Raw genomic sequence first — 23,095 nt, forward strand, 5'->3', positions numbered from 1 at the left:
CTTAATTGGCTGAGAGTGAGGTCAGTGTGATGTCATTGGCTTACTGCCTATAGGCTATATTCCCTTTTACCTGTCATGTGAGTCATTTGCCTGATGAAGGCTCTGTTCGGTTGAAACGTTGCTTTTTAGTCAAAGTATTGGGAGATGTAATCCAGTGTGCAGAAACCAGATTTACATCTGAAAACCACAAATACATTTTCCTAAATTTTGGCTGTTTCGTCACCAGCAGTACTAGCTGCTGAAAACACAAGCAAAGAACAGAGAATGCTGCATTTCTAATACTTCAGCAACATGTTTCAGATACAGAAACATTTTGTTTCAGGAATATTATTAATAGAACTACCATTTCATGCCATACTTCATTCTAAGGATGAAGATGATGGTCAGGGGTTGAAAATGAAAGTGAACTGGGGATGTTTATTTCCATGAAAGACGATGTGCAATTGAGGGAGGAATGAAACTGACACTGAGGAATTCACTCTATTTTAATGTGCTATATTACTATGTATACATTTGTCTACTATATTGATGATTATTACTATAGAAATATGACTATTGATTTACAGGCATTACAAAGCCTACAGTTATTCTGAAACCATTTGAAACATTGGGATTCTGTAGGTTGTTTGTCATCTGCTTCAGTAGCTTTTAGACTAGTCATTAAGTTCATGGCAAAAAATATATACTTGGTAGTTGTATGCATAGTTATTTATAAAGCTATTTATTTTTTGTTTTATCTTAGTTTTATGTATTGAAAATCAATTTTAATTTTATTATTTATTGTGGTTAAACAGGTTATTTATTGTTTGAATTGGTTCCAATGTCAAGAAAAGGTATGTCCTATTGACATGACTGTACAACCTATTCTTGCTGTGGAAGATGTATACCTGAGCTGATGCTTTTGGTTTTGGAGATATACTCAAGCCAGCACATTTTTTTTAGTAAACAGAAAAGATTTTTCCTCCTAACATAGGTCCTACCAACTAATCCATATCATATCCAGGCCTAATCTTGGTATTTACAGATAGGGACATGTCAAAAAAATGATGAGTTGCAAGAGGGGTTGTCTGTTGAATAAACCTGTTAATGTCAAAATCACCATAGGGCTGAAGGAGTTGATATGATTGTACTTTCTCCATTTGTTAGTGTGAGTGTAACTCCTTGAAATACTGAGGACGCGCTCTATTCGTCAGCACTGTTTTATTGGAACAGAGTGACCATCCAGGCACCGAGCTGGCGTGATTGGGGGCTATCAAGAAGCAGGTGTTCAACACCTCATGCGTGGTTTACAATGGACAAACATTTGGTAGTATACATTCATTACATATAAGGAGGTTGTTAATCCCCCATGGTCATCTGCAGCTTTGATTTTATAATTTGGAGTGTCTGCTGGGAAGGATCTGGTGAACAAGAACAAAAGTGAAAGATCATGTTGGAATGATGAAAGCAAGCCAGTATAGCGGCATTTGGGTTTTACAGATAAAGTATTGTATGCCCTGAGAGGATTGTAGAGAAACAAATTGAATATGCCGTACATTATCATGAGCAAATTGGTCTCCAAAACAGTTTGGCATAGTGACAAAAAATGATAATTACCTTGACTGCTACATCAAAACTCCCTTTGTATAACATGGGCCCAGTCAAACTGGTGCAAACAGAACTGAACTTGCTAAGATTTCAGACTTTCTACTTGCTAGTACCGGGTGTGGTCTTCTGCTGCTGTAGCCCATCTGCTTCAAGGTTTGACGTGTTGTCCGTTCATAGATGCACTTCTGCATACCTCGGTAACGAGTGGTTATTTGAGTTACTGTTGCCTTTCTATCAGCTCGAACCAGTCTGGCCATTCTCTTCTGACCTCTGCCATCAACAAGGTATTTTCGCCCAGAGAACTGCCGCTCACTGGATATTTTCTCTTTTTTGAACCATTCTCTGTAAACCCTAGAGATGGTTGTGCGTGAAAATCCCAGCAGTTTCTGAAATAGTCAAACCAGCCTGTCTGGCACCAACAACCATGCCACGTTCAAAGTCACTTAAATCACCTGTCTTCCCCATTCTGATGCTTGGTTTGATCTTCAGAAAATCGTCTTGACCATGTCTACATGCCTAAATGCATTGAGTTGCTGCCACGTGATTGGCTGATTAGATATTTGTGTTAAGGAGTTAACGAGTTGAACAGGTGTACCTAATGAAGTGGCCGGTGAGTGTATGTTCCTTTAGTGTTCACCATCTTTAATTGGTTGCTGTAAACTAATAAAATACACTGTCGCTTGACAGTCTATATCTCCCCCCCAATATATTGTCACGTGATGACGAAAGGTGTTAAGCATATCTAAGCTCTGCAAAAGGTTGCAACAGCTGACCTTTTGATATTGCAGGAACAAGGACATTTTGACCAAAATTTGGAGAATTCCTGAGGATGGCATGTAGCCTTAACACTGTCACTTATGGAACAGATTTGCTGCAGTGGTGCACTGTGCAGACTCACTGAAAATTCATTGTCTTCATTGTGATTATGATTGATTATTCTCCGTAATTGTTGATCTCACATTTCTTGTACTACTAATTCTTAAGTATTTACATTCTGTTGACCTCCCTCCTTTTGTTCTTGGCTGCAGGTTGTACAGTCGACGAATCAGATTGTGATGAACTGTGCTGACATCGATATCATTACTGCATCTTTTGCACCAGAGGGCAGGGAAGGTGAGTGCAGATAACATAATCTACAAGAAAGTGAACACCTTTGATTGAGAGTTTTTCTTTCAGTACATGCTACAAATATAGCTACCTATTTACTTATTTTATGTTCTGCTGTTAAAGTTGAATAACAGATTTAAATGGACTGAATTGACCGATGAAAAATGTATGTGGCTTGTCCTGTAAAAATTAAGTTTTGGGTGTGGGTTGAATGTTTCAATAAATTTAAAACCGATTATTTATTATTGTGCATTTCTAAATTGAAAGCGGGCCAAAAGGTTTGATAGTTATTTCTGAATAAGCTATGCAGTAACTATTTTGTTTGCGAAAGCATGCCAAAATGTTTACATTAGCCGCGTTTCCACCGCAGGAACTATACCCCGGAACTAGGAACCTTTTGAGGAACTCAGTGCGTTTCCACCGCAGGAACTAGGGTCTAAATTTAGTTCTGGGGGCTTTGTTTTACCCCCCAAAAGGTTCCTGCTCGGGGGGTAGTACTTTCCGAAAGTACAGGAACCTTTTGGGTGGAGCTTGCAGCGCTGAACATTTCTGATTGGTCGAGTACTCGCAGCATTTTTGTGTGTTCATTTTCAGCCGCCATGTTTAAAAATATGCAGCCGCAAACCAATTTATTTTCATAACTTCAAATCAAACTTGTATGTTATGCGGCGCAGTAGCCTAGTTTTGGTTATAGCCTGCCAACATCTTGGAATTATAACGTGTGCTCTTCTGTTCTTTTCTTGCTTTAGTATTCGTTTTATAAATTTTTTTTATAAAAAGCATTCGTGCTGGGACAGCATATTACGTACCAAAACATTCAAACGGATTAATTCGGTTGCTGAATATTTTCTTCCGGATTTTCTTTGTTAGCCCATTGTAATAGACTCAAAACGTTTGATACAGTTATGTGAGGTATGCGGTAGTTCTGCATAATTCACATTGGTGATACAGTAAAAGCAAACTGGAAATCACCTTCCGCACTTTTTGTCAGGGTAAAATAACAGGTTAATTCTAGTAATCGTCCCGTTAGCTTTTTCAGACTGCCGTAATTTTACTCTGCCATTCTTCAATTCCACAAAAAGACCAGGAAGACTATGGACTAATTTATGGTGCATGGTTCGCATCTGGAGGGCACACTTCGCTGCTCGGCTAGCAGTAACTTCGAAGGAAAGCAAACGGTGGCTGTACCACTACTAATTTAAATCGTCACGCAAGTCCGAGTTTTCGTTCTATTCTTGTCATTTTGCGATTTGCGATATGGAATTGACGATGAGAAAGTAATCAAACAGCAAATTGTTTACAACGTGTGCATGTTTTCTGCTGTTGTTGCCAGTTAGGCTATATTGGAAATGTGAATGCATTCTGTCGCTTCGGATGTCAAGACATGAAAGCGAATGTTCGCATAAAAACATGTGTTTGAGAGGATATATAAAACAGTTACAATCTGACTATTGGTCTGTTATATCCTATTTGTTGCATAACGATCCAAGTTCAACTACCAACGACAGTTTTGCTTGACAGCGGTAAAATATGCCCAAACGGCTGCAGAAGAATATTTAAATTCCATGTGATTAAATCTATAAAAATCAATAAATACTAAAGTAACCATATATAGTCATTGTTGGTAACCCGTTGTATATAAGTGGAATAAACCCCTCCGGGCTGTCCCGGTTATTATAAAATAATGTAGGCTACTTCGGTAGTATGGGGGTTACAGAAGAAATCATATGACAGATGGACCGACGACAACGTCGCTTTTTCATACGTCAGTGGGCTAATTTGCCTGATCTTCGCGGGACTTTAGACCCCGGTGGAAACGCAGACAACCATTGGCTGAAGGAACCTTTTAGTTCCTGGTAAAGTAGTTCCTGGGACTGAAAGTTCCGGGTAATTTTGGTGGAAACGTGGCTATTGACTTCAGTGAGCTGTTACTTTGTTTATATTTTCTTCCAAATTACATTACTTTGCTAAAACTAGTTATTGGCACTGCCAAAATTTTTATGTTAAACGATGAAATGTTTTAGAAACAGATTTTTTTCGAATTGCTTAAGTCTTTGAAGTATGTTTATATTTATAATACTTATAAATTTATAATATATTTTTTTTACCGCCACTGTCGGCCATTTCCGACACCGGTCCTATAGAGTTTTTTATACCAGGAAATGGCGAAGATTACATTGACCTAAACAGTACACCTTTACATCGTCGATGAAAAGATCACATGAGCCGATGGCAGCAACATTGACCAAGCTAACCAGGTTGTTATCATTAATTATCCCATCGCGACTATTTTTTCACAAGCAGATATTAAGCTTGGAAAAAGGCTGATGACCCAGTCTTGCCATACATACCCTTATAGGGCCATTTTGGAGTGCCTAATCAATTATGGAGTGCATCCGCTGTCAAAATAGTTCACAGCTGGCCTCTTTACTAAGACACCGGTGGCATAATGAATGAAAACAAACCCAGTTGAGGACAATGAAGGCATGACATTTAATGTGTGCTGGTCCTGTTGACGTCTTATTTGAAATATTCGGTTGATGGAGTGGTCATGAAGACATTCAGCTTGGGAGGAGGTGGTAGAGTCCGCTATCAATAAAATGTAGTTTTTTGTGTCCGTTCCCAAAATTGTTTGTTATAAATATAGTAGATGACAATGCTTTTACAGGCACATACACTAAAAAGTGAACCAGAGGCAGAATGTTTTGTCGGATTACTACTAATCATGATCCCCAAAGGACTAACAGCCATAATGAGAAACTGCCTTTGTACAAGTAAAGACTTAGTGTTGTGGCATGTGGCAAGTTGCCAGAGGGTAAACCTAAAAAAAAGTTTTTTTCTATGTTCATTGTGAATTTAAAAAAATGGAATCATAAAAAATAACTGAAAAGATCAGGGTGAAAATGCGTATTTTGGGGGTATGCTCTTTGGACATTTGGTTTCAGACTACCGACTAATTGTCCAAAGCTCAGTGTTCAAAGCCGCTGCATTCCCAGTACCCTTTGAAGACTAGTTCTCAGTTAGATTTGGATAAGCAGATAGGGCCCGGAGTTACGGAACAGTTTACAGTATTATCTCCCCTACTCACTTCGCTTAACTTACATCCTATCACATCCTGTCTGACCCTAGACCAGGTCGTAACACCATCTGTATATCAAAACTAAAATGAAAAAAAAAAAAAATGGTTAAATAGGGAGCGAAGATTAGCACATCAATTTTCCATGTCACATAGATTAGGTAAAGAATAAATAGAATGTTATGTTCAATTAAACTATTAGCTACATACTCAGCAATACATGGACAGTTCTGCCCCGTTACAACAGTGCTGCTCACTTCCCCTGACAGCAGATGAGGCTTCTGTCATTTAACTCCTTTGCGCACATGCCAAATCTGGCCAATCCTTGCCCATTTAGGGGGTACCCTATTTAAAGCTTTATAACTGCAGGTTTCAACATCACAGAGACTTGGAAAATGGCTTAGATGAAGTAAGACATTTGTGTCATTTACAGTGAGTAAATTAAAACTTAAATTAGTTTCTATTCTTAATTTAGGAAGAAATAAAGTGCCACAAATGAAATTATCTTGCCCCCCCCCCCCCCCCCCCAAGAAATGAACCTGCTCTTTTTTAGTCTGCAGTGGAATACCAAGATTCCATATATGAAACAGGTTAAACTCTCCTGGGTAAAAAAAAAAAAATACCTTGACCACAAGTGTGCAAAATCTAAGGGTGATATGCAGAACTACTAAAGATCTATAAAGCAAAAAGTAAGCAGTGTACCCAGTGACTCCAAATCTATCCAAAATGTCTAAATCATGCACTGCAGTAAATCACAACATAATCGTGTATTTCACTTCAAAACTACTGTTTTGACTTAAGAAACTCACTTTTGCATAAAAGTGGGAATTACAAGTTTTCCGTCAGTACAGTGGTCTAAAATATCAAGGGATCCCAAAATATATCAAAAACCTCTCCAAAAATGCATAAAATGCATCTTTTATTATTGTAAAGCATATGAATGAGCCCCTTATGATGGTTTAAAATGAAACATTGATATTGGATTAAATATAATACAAAAACATTGTGCCACAATGTGGTTCACGTACCTAAATCTGTCATCAACTCTCGTATGTTTTTTTCTACTCTACAGTAAGTAATGTTTTCTTGCAAGAGGATGGGACGACATTAAAACAATATTCAACCATCCACCGAAACGTTTTGTTGATGTTCCAGGTTTGTGTCTAATCTGGTGCATGAAAGATGAGCACAACTGAGCTACCAATGATGGCTTATGCTACAGTATGAAATATACTCATTATAAAGTAGCACAAGCCTATTTAAAGACACTCAATTTCAAAAATAACATATATAACCAAAATATTTTGAGCAGTAATCCTTAACTATCGAGGATGAAGTCTTATCTGTGTTTAACAGGCATTCTCCTGCAGAGAATCGATGCTGTCGTTCTCCTGTTCTGACTTAGTCCAGAAAACAATATCAGCTAGGTCTATTAGCAAACATATGTCTTAGCCATGCTCAGATGTTCTCAATAATAATATTTTCCAAAAAATGATGGAACTCAACGATTACATTTCTCCGGATGCAGTGTCTTTTACTCCAATCACGGAGTGAATGCGTTTGGTGGCGATAATGAGAGATAACTTTCGGTCACACCGGCTTATAAAACGCTATTCCGAAAGTAAAATTAGACATATTATACATCGTTAGAAAGCTTATTCTGTCATCTATTAAATAAATTAAATGTCAAGCAAGCCGGACTGTATTAAAAAGGACTACAATGCCATAAACAACATTTGTGGTTTTTACGCACAGCTATTTTGGAAGATACCCAGGCGTCACAAATGAGTGTATATTTCACAAACAGATTGTCCAAGACAATGTGTGACCGCTTAATCGTGAAAGGGACATCTCTACGCGTAAAATCTATGGTAAGCTTGTGTATTTATTCCATATTTAGTCGCAGATATTGACTGTAGAATGACATGGTATAATTTTAGAAAAAATTGTCTCGTTTATTTTGTTATTCACTGAGCAGCAGTTTCACTGCTGTATTGGCATGTCTTAGGGTTATTGGGTTTACCTTGTTGCTATGACGGAATGCAAATTTTTAGTGGTGAAAGAAGATTTTTATGCCCAGATAGACAATACTATCCAGTGTGTCATGCCCTGGGGGGTGTAGTTGTAGATGAGACTGCAGGGAGGGGGTACTTGGTAAATGGACGACCGGCGCGACAATGGTGGCGCTTAGAAACTCTGTCTTTCACATAGTTGTCCTGAATCTTATAACTAATAAAGCCGGAGTTTGTGTTTTCAACTCATAGTTTTGTTGCAGGAGCCCTGAAAGTCTGAGTTGGCCAGTGTCATGGCCCTTAGGGGGATTGCACCAACAACAGGTTAACTTGCATCACATGTAAATTACTGGAATCTATCATTAGAAACAAGTTGGAAATATTTCTTGAAAATCGCAACATCCTAAGGGATAGGCGCAAGGAAAGGTCATGCCTGACAAACCTTCTGGTATTCTTTGAAGAAGCTACCAAGTTACCATGTTACATACCAGCCTCATTTTTAAAAATCTTTTAAGTATATTTCCAAATTAATCTGGTGTTATAAGCCACATATTAGCCTAATTTAACAACCCTTATGAAACCAAAGCACATGGGGTGTCTTGGTCTCCCCTATCTCCAGTATTATTTTTGGTCAGCCCTACCAAGAATGGTCTTTGGGTAGACTTTATTCCTCATGAGTCCAGATGGAATCCAGTTTCGTGGATCTATTACACATCGAGTCACTCATATTTATAGAACACTTAAATTAGATTTAAAAAAAATATAGAACATTGTTTCACAGTTTTTAACTCTCTTTTATCCTAGATGGATTGAATGAAGAAATTGGGCATTACCATTTATAGCTCCATATACTCTCTATATTTCTCTGAATCCCAATCTTAACAAACATTTAACATCAATTAATATAAGTAAATGGACGAAGTTCAGCATAAAGCAGTTTAAAGACTTGTTCCATAAAAACTTGCAGTTAAAATCATTCATTGATCTCAGAACAAAGTATTGCATTTTTAATACCAATTTTTGTTCAAGCATCTTCTGATTCAGTCACTTTCCAAGGAAAAAAAACTGAGGATCAAACTGTCCTTATTAAAAGTTTTGGAAGAAGAACTAGGCAAGACTATAGATAAATATACATGGCAAATCATTTGTGAAACAATACATTTTCCAATTTCAAGTACCAAATTTTTTTTTTGTTAGTTTGTTTTTAAATTTTATCTCACTCTAATAAAGATGCATAGAATCTGTAAAGATAATTCACCAAACTGTACAAGGTGTAAAACTAAAAAAAGGAATTTTCATACTCTTCTGGGAATGTAAGCGATTTGAAAAACTTCTAGAATTCTAGATGACTAAATCAATTTTAGGTATAGAAAGTGATTTAAACCCCCTGTTTTTACCTATTAAACGCTCTGCCTGATTTCCAATTAGATCTTTTAAATTGCAGAATATTAATCACCGTGTGACATTTTGCAAAAAAAAAAAATTCTTATATTTTGGAAAGAAGAATCCACCCAACTTTTATGTTTTTCTTGAACCAGATAGCTGAATTTTTACCATCAGAAAGGCTGACTCTAGGAAAAACATAATCGGCGCTATATTTTTCAGGATTTTTGGATCCTGTTATTTTTGTACTTTGAAAGCGCTTCTATAAAGGAGAGTAACAGTCTCTGAAAATTTCTGACTATTTGGGTTTCATATTTGCATATGGGGGAAGATGGATGTAAAAAATTGGTGCTGGCGGTTGTTCTGTTTTTATCAAATAAAAAGATGTTTTTAAAAAATGCTTTTAGAAGACCATTCTTTGGACCATTCTTTTAAAAATTGTTTTTTAAAAACCATTCTTCAGTACAAGAAATGAGAAAATACATTTTATTGCAAAAATCCAAACGTATTAGGCTATTCTATTGACCGCACCCAACCATCTACTTACTCAGAATAGCAGACTGCATTCCTTAGTTTGTGCACAATAAAATAAATTTAAAAAACTTTTGTTGTTGTTCGACTAAAATAATCTTAGTTGAACAAGAGCGTTTCGACTAAACAAGCGATTTACTGACGAAAGGAAGTCATCTCTACTGTCATACTTGTGCTGAACTGAGAAATTCACAGCCACAGCGTGGTGAATAATTCCTAAAATAATGCAAAAATTTCAAGAATAGTATGGCTATGTTTACTTGAAGTAAAATGCATCGACATGTTCCTGGCTGTCATATCCTGGCTAATATCCTATAAAGGCTATTTATGTTGATCTCTTGATGGGTAATTTAAAAAAAATCAGCTGCTATATGCAGTACCTTTAGCCAAATAATAAAAATTCTCTGTATTTTTTGATGAGTGTGACAGGTTGTTTCTTCATGCAAAATTGATTTTGGGTTTAAAATTCAATGAAGAGGGGCAGCGAGGATGGCACATTTTTGACCGTGTGGATGCAAGGTGCATACATAATGATTACACAAGGTTCCAGAAACCATTATTTTATTGGCATATTGCACTAGACTATCAAGACCTCAGGGATTTGATTCTTGCGAGTTTCTAGGGGTGGCAATATGTTTTTGAGAAAAAAAATTTGTTTCTTGAGGAAAATCTATCTTTGAACAATTTTACCTCGATTAAACATTATATTTCTCTCATAATTTGATTGCAAGATCAAATTGAACAATTTTACCAAAAAATGCAACCTTTATTTTTTCCTTTACCAGAAATAAATGCAACCGGATTCAACTATCAAAATGAAGATGAAAAAGTCACTTTGTCTTTCCCTAGTGCTCTACAGAAAGGTGAGTTGCAAAGAGTCTGCTGAATTGTTGAAGATGGAATTATGTGGTTTACTTTTGTGAAGAGCCCTGGAGTAGGTCACAGTGACTGTTGCATATTTAAAAAAAGAGACCAAACCAGAACTGTTAAATCATACCTGCCTATTGATCATGTACTTCAACTTATTCATATTAATTGAAGGTTCCTTCTCTCTGGAACTCCTCCTACCAGCCTTTCTCTTGATGCATAGGTGTTCCATATATTAAAATGCTATTATTTATTGGAAGTGCTAAATTGAATGGGTCTTTGGGGATGGTTTTATTAGAATGATCAAATTCTAGCATGCGGAATCATCAGCAGTGGTTCCTACAGTGAAAGAAATTCTGTCAATGTCCTTGGGTGCATAAAATGATTTTCACTCCTGAAACCAAAAAGAAGTATCGATTTAGAACACAGCTTTGAAAATAGTGCTTTACATTCACAGAATTAATCCAGAAATAAAATCTTAGCAAAGAAAATATTTTCCAGTGTTTAATCTTTAAAAGTGCTCAATACTAAAATGAGTTGAGCAACAAAACTCTTCACCCTCCATCACTACTAGAATAATTTGGAATGCTCAGGGTCAGTATCCCAACAGGCTAGTGTTGTAGTGTTGCAAAATGTAGATTTTGATCAATACCAGCTTTAGTATTATAGAGTTGCTATAACCAAAAAATTTCCTTTTTTTGCTGTTATATGTTTACAGAATGCTAACTAAAGAGAAAACGAGAGGGTTTGTACCCAGTGAGGTCATGGACGGGGCTTCGGATTTGGAGATTAGGGACACTAGATGGTATTGAAATCCATCAATATGTAGAGTCCTTTTGGAGAGACCTTAGGCATTTTAAATGGTGTTTAATTTCTTTAACCCCTTTGCGCACATGCCAAATCTGGCCAATCCTTGCCCATTTAGGGGGTACCCTATTTAAAGCTTTATAACTCCAGATGTGAGCACCACAGAGACTTGAAAAATGGCTTAAATGATGCAAGACATTTGTACCATGTGCAATACTAAGTTAGATTAGTTTATATTCATAATTTAGGAAGAAATGAAGTGCCACAAATGCAATTATCTTAGCAAAGTTAGTTTGCAATGAATGTATCAAAATATATCCAAAATCTATAAATTGAGCTTTGCTGTAAATCATAACTTGATCATATATTTAACTACAAATCAGGCCTGTTAGTTAGTCCCCAATACAAAAAGTTCTGAGCATTATTAGCTAAGGCTAATAGTGGTATTTTGCAATCAATGCAAATATAAGAATATGAAAAATGTGACACAACCATAAGTGAGTACAAGCAGTAATACATATGCCTTCGTATGTATCCTGGCTAGACTTAATGGTTCAAACTGATATGCACAGGCCTGAGCCCTTCTGCAATAATGAAAATGAGATCTGCGATACAACATTGGAAAGTTCATACTGGTATGTACTGGATAAAATGGGTATCATTCAAACAACCATTAGTCTAAATTGCGAGTGGTGCTTTGCGCATGGCTGTTGTACATGCCTACCCCCACTTTGTTAGCATGTTTATTCCTAATCACGGCAATAAATGACCACTGAATCTTGAAAGGGACATGTTTACATGTAAAACCAATGGTAAGACTGTATATTCTATATTTAGTTGCTGATATTGATAGTAGAATGACATGGTATAATTCCTGAAAATTTGTTTTATTTTATTATTCAGTGAGCAGCGTTTTCACTGCTGTATTGGCATATCTTAGGGCTCTTTTTGGGTTTGTCTTGTTTGACAGAGCTATAGAGCTGCTAAAAATGGTATTGGCGTACAGGTTTTCAATTGCTTACACATTGTATTTGAATGCTAGCAAAAGAAAGCTTTTGTTTGTTGTTGCAACTTTGAGTTGGGTGCAGAGGAGCATTTGTTGAATTAAGTAATTTTCTACCGTCAGAAGTCATCAATGAACTGTTCCAGAGTGACAGTGCAATATGGTCTATTGGGATGGTGCCAAATACAAATATCATATTCGCATGATGTGTTCTCTCTGAATGTTTTCTCCTGAATTTTTCAGATTGAGATATTTTAGCAACTGAATAACTGGTGCTTTGATACAAAGTTCCTAATCAAGCACCTTGTCGTGTGAATGAAGTTGATAAAGCCTTTAGGGTTGGGATGAATAATTGTGGATGCTGTAGTCATAGAAATGATCGGTTTAACTGCGGAGATAACGTCACTGACATATTTTCAAGTTTTCACTGAAACTAAGAATAACCAATTTGTTTGTGTGTGATCCCAGCAAACCACGAAAGCTGAGCATTCTCTGTGGAATTGATAAGACGTGAGTGAAGGTGTGTAGGCTGTAAAGCGTGCTTCAAGGAGAAGGCAGGGAGAAATGTGCTGTATTTGTTATGACCGAAGGAATTACACTTTCTATTTTGAGAACTTTATGCACTGAACCATCACCGACACAGTTGGAGTCCCTACAACATTACAATCTGTCGCTTGCTATCAGGAATAGAGAAAACTGTCCGTCTGAGCAATGTGGGAAAAAAAGAATGATGGCACAAGGAAACTGGAACAAATCTTTGATCAGGACAGTGAACTAGCAGAGTAAGAGCTAGAAGATGGTGGCAATCTTGAGATCATGATGATGATGAATTGTGGAAGAAATGGGTATTGTCTCAAAGCCAGCAACTCTGAGAAAAAGCAGATGTTCCTCGTCCCCATCCCAAGTAGAATGGTCCTCATCCCTCAATATGCATCCAGCAAAACTATCAGGTGCTAACATGATAGAAGAGGTACCAGGATAGCAGCGACGTTTCTCGCTGATATACGTCTGATGGTACGACCTGGTCTAGGGCAGAATGTAACCAGAAATAGGATATGGGAAGTGAGTGGGGAATTGGTAATGGGAATGATAACTGCAGACTGAGAAGCAACTCCAAGCCCCAAGCAGCTGTTAATGTTGAACTGTTATCTACAGCCCCTACTCCATATGTATCAAAAATATGCAACTGTCATTTGCTGTTAAGTAATAACCTAATTTATATATCTTGTGCTGAATTTTTGCAATGAAATTACATTTTTTAATTTGTAAACTTTTCCTTTGTAATGGTATGAATGCACATGCTTACTTAAACACAACTTCTTACAGGTTCTGGTTTGTTGAAGATTGACTTTGTTGGAGAGCTGAATGACAAAATGAAAGGCTTCTACAGAAGTAAATATGCAACTCCTTCAGGAGAAATCCGCTTTGCTGCTGTCACACAGTTTGAGGTAAACGTTCTATGTGTTTTTTCATTTCTCTCAATGTCAGAAGCCATTTCATATTCTAACTTAAAATGTTTTTAAATCTTAAAAGCATTCCTGAATCAATTTCTGTAGTTGTCAGTTGTAAAAGGGCAATCAGACAATAATACAGTTAATATGGGAATCATTATTATTATTTGTCTCTATCATATTTTATTGATGTTTAGGCTACATCTTTATGATGCCAGTAACACATTGCTGTGCAATTCCAATTCTTTTGAATATGAGAGAACTCTTCAAGAGAATGTAACCTGTATAACTGGGAGGAAAATATTACATGCCACAGGAAATTGAATCATGCTGTGTGTTTGTCTGTGACTGATTGGCAGGACGGAACATAATCTTTCATGCATGTCCTTTCATTCATTGAAAGATTATGCCAAGTTATGGATCGTACTGATCCTTCCTTTCCTAGGATATGACTTCAGTCATCCAGATTGTGTTGAGGAGCAATAAAGTGCGGTGAAGAAGGTATCCATCTTGCTTGATTATTTCAGTTGATGTCCCATTGGGGCCAGCGCTTTTGTTGTTCTTCAGCCCTCTCACAGCTTGGAGAATCTCCACAAATGAGGGAGGGGTGTCCAGGGCAAAGTCTCAGGGGAGGGCCAAGGGGTTGTTGGGGTTGGTGTGGTTGAGGAGGGTGCAGAAATGTTCTGCCTAACGGTCAAGAATATTCTTGACCGTTAGGCAGAACATTTAGTTTGTCTTTGAGAAGGGTATTACCATCTGCCGAAAGCACTGGAGTGATTGTGGGTTTCAGAGGGCTGTAGATTATATACAGTAGTCTCATATAACCCTTGTGTGCTATTGGATTCAGCTAGGTTCTGTATCTCCTGGGCCTCCTTCACACACCAGTCTTCCATGGTGTGTAGGGCTCATTGAGTCGCAGTTCCTGCTTGTGATAGCTGGTTTCTGAGGATGGGACAGTGTGGGTTGGCTAGGACGGATTTGTGACCTGCATGTTTTGCCTGTAGAAGTGAGTGGATACCAGGGGTGCTGTCGTCTAACCAGTCGTGATGATGTTTTTTGGGAAAAACCAACTGATTCATGGGCCGTGTCACATAAGGCTGTGCTCAGACCAGAGGAGCAGCCTTGAGGTTTGTGACAAGTGTGGACCTGAGATTGTTTATGGTATCCGGGTTTTTCAGGGCGCTGCAGTTGAATTTCTTTGTGGGGGCTTTTTTGTTGTGTTCTAGAAGAATTGTAATTCAGAGGTTAGCTCGAATCATTCTGTGGTCAATCCAGCAGTCAGCTCCATGCATAGCTCTGGTGGGGAGGACCTCTTTTTGGTCACATTAGCGCACAATAATGTAATCCAGCAGGTGCCAATGTTTGGAGCTTGGGTGTTGCCATGAGGTCCTGTACTTGTCTTTCATTTGAAAGAGTGTATTAGTGACATCCAGGCGGAAGAGACACACTGTTCCAATCCTATGTCTCAATGACCACCATTTAACCACTGCCTGTGTGCTAAGTTTGACTAGGTGCGCCCATCCACATCCATAGGCTGTACCTTCAATCATCCCCAGTTGCCGTAGGGTGGGTGGGGTACGGGCAGGGCAGTTGCCTGCGCAGCGAAGGAATTAAGGTGAATGTAGGGTGTGCTCTTTGCTACGTCCACCATCTCCACCCTGGTCAGTCTTGTTCTATTAGCATGATGACTTTCGGCTGACCTCAGCTGCTGGGGGCTGCCAAACATTCAATCTATTGAATGCTGCTTATGCGGACCCCGAACCACAGGTTTCAGATTAGGGTTTGCTCCCCTAGCCTTTCATCCTCCTGGAGTAACCGACAAGGCAGTGGGGGTGTGGGTGAGTGGTTAGTGAGAAAACTTATAGGGACCACTGCAGCTCTGAGATCCCCTACTGATTTAGCCTGGTGCTAATGGTACTCCAGTTGCCTTGGTCTTCCAAGAGGAGGCACTGTAGGAGTCTAGATGACCGAGACACTATGTGACATGAAGACTGTGCACTTGGCTTCCTATTTGCCAGAAGGCTAGCCAGCAGCAGCACATGCAACCACAAAATAAGCAGACAAGCAGTTAGTAGACAGTGATCATGCAGGTAAGAAGACTAGCGAGCAGTTTTGCTGATGCGATATGGGATATGCTGCACTATACACATTACATTACAGGCATTTAGCAGACGCTCTTATCCAGAGCGACATACAACAAGTGCATCAGTTCAAGGTGCAGAGGTGCAGAAAAACACACGAGTGAAGTAAAGATCGTAGTGCCAGAAGTGACCACATAGATCAGGACTCTAATACACATCATGTCAACCTGAATGAATGCCACCAGCCCACCAGCACTGTTGTAGGCTAGGCCATGCATAGGCCTACAATGCATAGGTTATTCATTCACAGATTTCCCAACACATCACTGGGCTAGGGGTTTGCCTGCCAGCTGGCTAGGTTGTATTGCTACAGCCACAACCTGTGCAAAGTTTAACCATTCTAGCTAGTTTTTAAAAAATCACCTTATTTGACACTTTTGCTCTCCTCAAAATCTCACAAAGTACAGGGAGCTCTGCACAATGAATATCCCCAAATCTCTGACACCGATGCCTGTGCTAGCCTAGCCCATGGAATGTGGCATCTTTGTGGCATTTTGATAACTATTTTTGCCATTATATACAAAACTCACAATAATAAAACAAATGTATGTTCTGCATAATTTTATAATAGAAGTGGGATGAAATAGTGGGATTAGCTAAATTGAATAAACTACAAATAATGTTTTGGAATTCTGGTCAAAAGAAATTTTTGCCACACAAACTAATAATATAAAAAACTGTAGAAGCTACTTTGGTTTTAATTTACTTGTGTTTAGTAAGTTAGCTAAACGGTGACATCTTGTTTTTGAGTTTTAATTCAAATTAAGAAATTAAGCACTTGCTCTTTGAATCTCGCAATGCTACCAATTGCTGTGTAAATGAATAGGCTATTATGATCAATATACAATTAAAATTTCATAGCTCGGCAGATGATTGACTCAAAGAAATGGGAGTAATTCGTTGTGGTTCTAGTCTTGGTCATTGCTTAATTGTCGCGACCCCAAAACTTGAAGATAAAGGAAGCTCGAAGGACAAAAAAATTCATTGTAAAACCTATTTCTTATCCATAGTAGGCAATTTCCAAGATCAAAAAGATTATTTTATATGTATGTTTACATATGCGTATGTGAGTTATGTACAAATTTATGCGCACATATTTGACTGTTAATGTTTATGCAATATTATTTTGTATACTGTACCTGTATACTAAACTTGTGGTTTTATATTAAAAGCATGTATTGTAACTTTGGCATTATATCTATATAACTTCCAGGAAATTTAATTTGCTTAAGTAATTTTGACGCTGATAAACAACTAAGTTCATTAGTTAAGAGAGTATCAAAAAAAGAACCTATACACCTAAAGGACTCAACCACAAATAAAATTGTTTGACATAATCATGCAATTAATCAACAATTTAATTAATTTTATTCAAGTCATAAATGAACCAAGAACATAATCCCCTTCCCTGTTTTAAATCAATTAATCTGAAAATACAGAAGAAAAGGATGACCTCAGTAAATATTTTATGGAAAGTGGAATCAAATCTGCTGTCAGATATGTAGCCTTTAGATTATGGCCTTAGAGAGGGAAACAGTGAATTGTATACAATATCATATTGTTTGTAAGAATGTGGCCTGCCCTGCCCTACACAAGCATCAAAGCAAATGTGTTTTGGGCAATTTAAAATCCACTGATACTCTATTGTAGGCAGGCAATCTATGGGTCTCACCTCCTGCAGAGTTTGTCTCAGTCTCCGAAGAGACAGGACACCATATTGGGGGGTCAGAGATCCTGCATGGCTACATGCCTAACATTTCCCTTTAAGTTTGAATGCAATCTTGAGGTAGGCGAGTCATTGTCATAAATTAGTCTGACCCCCCTTCCCTTCTCTCCTACACCTTAACTCGACATCACCCAATCAGGGCAAACATCCTCAAGCCTTGCTGAGTATGGTATTTAAGATGGCCACATAAAGTTGTGTTGCAGCTGGTTTCTGTGCCTGGGAGAAGAAGAGTTCTCTTTATTTTTGGTGGTGGTTCCTTGGTTGTGTGTTTTAGCTGGTTTCTTTTCATCCTGTGGTGCTTAAACTGAAAGTGGGTCTGCCTTATCCATCTTTCCCTCTTCTGGTATTTCCTAATCAATTGTTTAATGTTTTGTATGATGTCTTCTGTTTTGTAATTCAGAAGTAGTGAGTCTGCAATCAATAAAGAATGTATGATTTCAGTTCATTAAACCTGATATGGAGCTTGTTTTGACTTGTTGGTTGATTCCACCTACTGTAGACTGACCTATCAACAAATTCAGCAATTTAACTGATAATTCTGTTTCAACAACAATTATACTGAACAAAAATATAAACGCAATTTTTTTTTTACAGCCATTTTTAATGCGTTTAAATAATACCTGAAAGATTTGTTCTATGTGCAAAAACTCTATTTCTCTCAAATTTTGCCCACAAATTTGTTTACATCACTGTTAGCATTTCTCCTTTGTCAAGATAATCCATCTCCTGCACAGGTGTGGCATATCAAGATGCTAATTGAATGCCATGATCACTACACAGGTGTTCCTTGTGATGGAGTCAATAAAAGGCCACCCTAAAATGTTGAGTTTTTTGTTGTTCAACACCATGTCACAGATGCCTTACGAGTTAAGAGATCATGCAATTGGCATGCTGACTGCAGGAATGTCCTGTAGAGCTGTTGCCAGAGTAATGGGTGTTCATTTCTCCACCATAAGCCGCCTCCAGCGTCGTTTCAGAGATTTCGGATGTTCGTCCAACAGGCCTCACAACCGCAGACGTGTAACCACGCCAGCCCAAGCCCGCCACACCCGACTTCTTCACCTGCAGGATCATCTGAGGCCAGCCACACGGACAGCTGGTGAAACTGTTAGTTTACACAACTGTGGAATTCCTGCACAAACTGTCAGAAATCGCCTCAGGGAAACTCATCTGCCTGCTCAACGCCCTCACTGGGCTCTTGATTTGTCTGCAGTTTGGCGTCACAATCGACGTGCGTGGGCAAGAGCTCACCTTCGATGGCCACTGGCACGCTGGAGAATGGTCCTCTTCACTGATGAATCACGGTTTCAGCTGTACAGAGCAGATGGCAGGCAGCGTGTATGGTGTCGGGGGGGTGAGCGGTTTGCTGATGTCAGCGTTGTGAACAGAGTAGCCCGTGACACGACTGAGCTACCAACAAATGCTTACACCACAGTGTGAAACATCCTCATTATAAAATAGACTCTCTATTTTTAAAATAACATGTATAACAGAAATATTTTGAACAGTAATACTTTTCATTTTCAAGAATGAAAATTTGTGTGTGTTTAATAGATAGAGACAGACAGAGAATCAATGCATGTTCTACTCTTCTGACTTAGTCCAGAAAACAATATCAGCTAGGTCTGTTAGCAAACAATATGCCTTAACCATGCTCAGTCTGGTTGCCAGGCGATCTCCAGCGCATGGTCACATCAGCGAATCTTTGGATCAGGATCTCTGCAATGGGACCATAATGTCATTCTCTTCTCCTGTAGGGGCGACAGAAACAACACAGCAGCGCAAAAACAAAACCCAAAGCACAAAAAACGCTGCCACATAACCGAACTATTTACTAAAAACAAATGGAAGGTCTGGCTACCTAGAGAAAGTTATTATTTAGGCTATATGCTAAGTTACTTCTGCAATGCTCGGCATTCTGTATTTAAAAACTGCATTCAGCTAGATAGAAGACTAGCCAGCTCATGATAACTGTTTGGGAACCTATTAGCCTATGTTCATTTATAACAACAGGTTAAAGGCAGTACAATAGCTTTGTTTTTCATCATCACTTTGTCCCTGAAGTGTATTAGTTCTTGCATTAGTGCTGATAACGCTAAAGCGCCACTCTGGAGAAGTGCCACCTTTGCATGCACACATGATAGTGATTCACTGAGCCAAAGTCTTTTGGAATACGCTGGTCGTATTTTTTTTTTTTGTTAAGGTGACATCAAAGTTGATCGAGGCGGCCGCTTTGGAATTCTCTATGCCGAAAAAAACCTTTATTCCAGTTTGTCTGTGGTGCATTTTACTTGTGGCTAAGTAGCTTAGAGTTGTCAACCTTGATCTCTGGTGTTATTGCATTGTTTTAATTTGTTGAACTGACTGCATCCCTGACTAGGGGCGATACCTTTTTAAAAGCTCGATGCTATTAAATGCTTCTAAAACATTGACCCATTTACAGCTACAGCCATTCAGACTGTTTGTGATTTGGTCATAGTGTCTTAGGAGTCTCATAGACTACCCATAACATGACAGATTTAGGAGCTGATTTTAGCACTAAAATGATTTGTGAATAACCGAAAAATTACAAGTTCTAAAGTTAGGAATGGCACACCTGTTATTTGTAGGAGTTTAGGAACTACTTAGCCTTACGATGTTTTGTGAATACAGCACCAGATATGTTAAGTGCTGCAAAGATCGTTGATCTCGGGTCAGATTCTCACATTTCAGCCAATGAGCTCTGCAACATTTTGTCTGTTTTAGCTGGCCCCTTGGTCACTTCTCTGGCAATTGCCCTTCTTGTCTGGTTGCCCAGGTTTGTAAGATGGTATGATCTTGGTAACATTTTTTCCTATTTTGTTACATTGGACTATATACACAGGATTTCCTTGCTCGTCATGACAGTGTGACTGATCTGCAATTCTGAGACCTCACAGATTGTGGTATTTATTATGTAATCATGCAGTTGAACACAGGTTGATTCATAGGTGGTTTTTATTTGTTTATATATAAACATAAAATTTTTTAAAATTTATTTTTGAAACTATTTCATTTTTTAGTTAGAGGTGGAAAAATACCATTTAAATATATCATAACCTGACTGACATCAAAACAGGAAATAATCCGTTTGGGGGAGTGTTCTGAAGGCACTGCGTCATCCATTTTTGCAATTGAAATTCACTGTGATAAAGATGTGGTTCCAGGGTCATTAAACAACGATGACTGCTATGTTAAATGTTTTCAGCCCCTTTTTCCTCCTTTGCAGGCTACTGATGCTCGTCGGGCCTTCCCTTGCTGGGATGAACCAGCTATCAAAGCCACCTTTGACATAACCCTCATCGTTCCAAAGGACCGAGTGGCCTTGTCAAATATGGTATGTTTAGTTCCCTTGATTTTATCTTCTCTGAAAAAATTTCTGTGCTCAAATCTTTCTCAGGGCAGTTGTAGCCCCCCCTGACCATGCTTGTGCCGACTGCAGCCAGGGAGTGCTGCACATAGTTGGCCTCACTACGACAGCTGACATCACCATGGAGGGAGGATTTCTTCTGGTTAATGTCTCATCTTATTTTGCAATAGGAACTTAATTAGATTAGGGTAGGTTGATTCGTTTGCTTGCACCAGATGCTTTAGATTTGTGCTCTTACCATACTTCACATTTACATGCATTTCTCTCACTACTTGTTATATGCAGCCTCAGACTTGCTAAACTCACACTTATGTTCTGTTACAATACCTCAATCCAAGTAGATAGTGTTGATAAAACCTGCACTGACATCGGCTGTTGGATTCTGTGCATTTTAGACATGTTCAACTACACTGGAACACACATCCTGTGATGAATTAGATTCTAAAGTTGTGTTGGTAAATGTCACTACTTGTGTGACAAAGCAGATGATTTTGGTGGCAAGAAGGCAGTACAAATGGAGAGGAAAGTATTCATGCCTTACCAACTCATTAGCTAATTAATGAAGACAAACTGTAACATCCAGCTTTCAAACCAGCCTAGTCTAGATAGCTAGCTAAAATTAACAACCAGTAGTTTGGCTAGCACTGAATGGTACTACTTTTGTAGCTTTCTACATTGTACCAGGGATTCTGTATGCTTCATACAAGGTTATTTGATTGTACTTGCTGAGTCAATTTCAATTCAATTTTATTTGTATAGCGCTTTTCACAGAGAACTATCACAAAGACAATTTACAGAGTGGAGTTGAGTGTGATATCTGGTATAACCCAAGGTTCTCATTTTGGTGACACAGCTAACTGTAGCAAGCAAAGCTAAGTCATTCTGTCTGTCCTCTTCTGCAGAATGTCATTGATCAAAAGCCATATCCAGAGGAGGACGGCCTTATCGAGGTGAAGTTTGCTACCACGCCCATCATGTCCACATACCTTGTAGCGTTTGTCATCGGCGAGTATGATTTCGTGGAAAGCCTGTCATCAGATGGCGTCACAGTACGTGTCTATACTCCCATTGGAAAGGCAGAACAAGGGAAATTTGCATTGGAGGTGAGTCATTGTAGAAGTATACTTGTTATAAATTAGTTCCTGTCATTTTAGTAATGGAGTTTTCTTTGAACAAATGTTGTCCAATCAGGGGTGTAGCACAAAATTCATAAGCAGTCTCTGTGGGCCCCCTTCCTCTCTTGATCCATGTCTCTCACGCATCATTCCAGGCTTTTCGAGGGCCCTCCACCCATTCGGGCCTTGGGTAGTCAGTCCCACTTTCCCCCCACTACGACACCCCTGTGTCCAATGAACCTTCCCTTTTGTGTATTTGTTAGAAGTCCTTTTTCAGGATGACTTGTGTAGGCAAAAAAAAAAGAAGAAAACCGAGTGCTAAGCTGGGGAAAGGCGCTGAAAAGCATTGTTCTCACATACACATGCAAGACTGTTGGAGCAGGTGACACAGATCCACTGATTGCAAGTTTGCTTTGATACCTGAACCATTCCAAGCAGCATAAAAGGGAAAACCAACTGCAAATAAAATGGCAATATAGAATACAGATGAAAAAGGCAATATTAAAACACAAAGAATAAAACAAATTAGAGCTAAGCACAGTAAAAGTAAAACATAATAAAACAAAATAAAAGGAAATGATAGAACGGTAGCATTAAGACCCAACGATTAAAAGAAAAAAGTACAGCAACTAGCTTTCAGCCATTACAGAAGGCTATTTTTAGGCTAGTTTTGAAAAGCAGAGACTATATCACTAGACCTAATATTTTATGGAAGGCTGCTTCAGAGCCTAGGGGCCATAATGGCAATGGCTCGATTATTTTAACCTAGTCTGTGGAACAGGCAAAAGCTCAAGGCTGGCAGATCTGAGAGGCCTCTGGAGACATTAAGGAGTTAAAAGTTTACACAAAATTGTGTGTCAAACCATGTAAGGCCTCGTGAGTAATTAATAAAACTTAAACT

General features: G+C 38.5%; 1 protein-coding gene across 2 annotated transcripts in view; it reads left to right on the forward strand.

The window, feature by feature from the left end:
• npepps (aminopeptidase puromycin sensitive) overlaps positions 1-23,095 on the forward strand; it is a 131,334-nt gene that overhangs the window by 24,858 nt on the left and 83,381 nt on the right. The window contains exons 2-6 of one of the 2 annotated variants that reach the window (XM_035401021.1): positions 2,616-2,700; positions 10,482-10,559; positions 13,700-13,821; positions 20,939-21,046; positions 21,982-22,182. In XM_035401021.1, coding sequence (XP_035256912.1) covers positions 2,616-2,700; positions 10,482-10,559; positions 13,700-13,821; positions 20,939-21,046; positions 21,982-22,182 — 594 coding nt within the window. The remainder of the gene's footprint in view (positions 1-2,615; positions 2,701-10,481; positions 10,560-13,699; positions 13,822-20,938; positions 21,047-21,981; positions 22,183-23,095) is intronic. The other variant, XM_035401028.1, reaches the window with a different exon arrangement.

Source organism: Anguilla anguilla, chromosome 2 (genome assembly GCF_013347855.1).
Source record: "Anguilla anguilla isolate fAngAng1 chromosome 2, fAngAng1.pri, whole genome shotgun sequence".
NCBI lineage: Eukaryota > Metazoa > Chordata > Actinopteri > Anguilliformes > Anguillidae > Anguilla > Anguilla anguilla.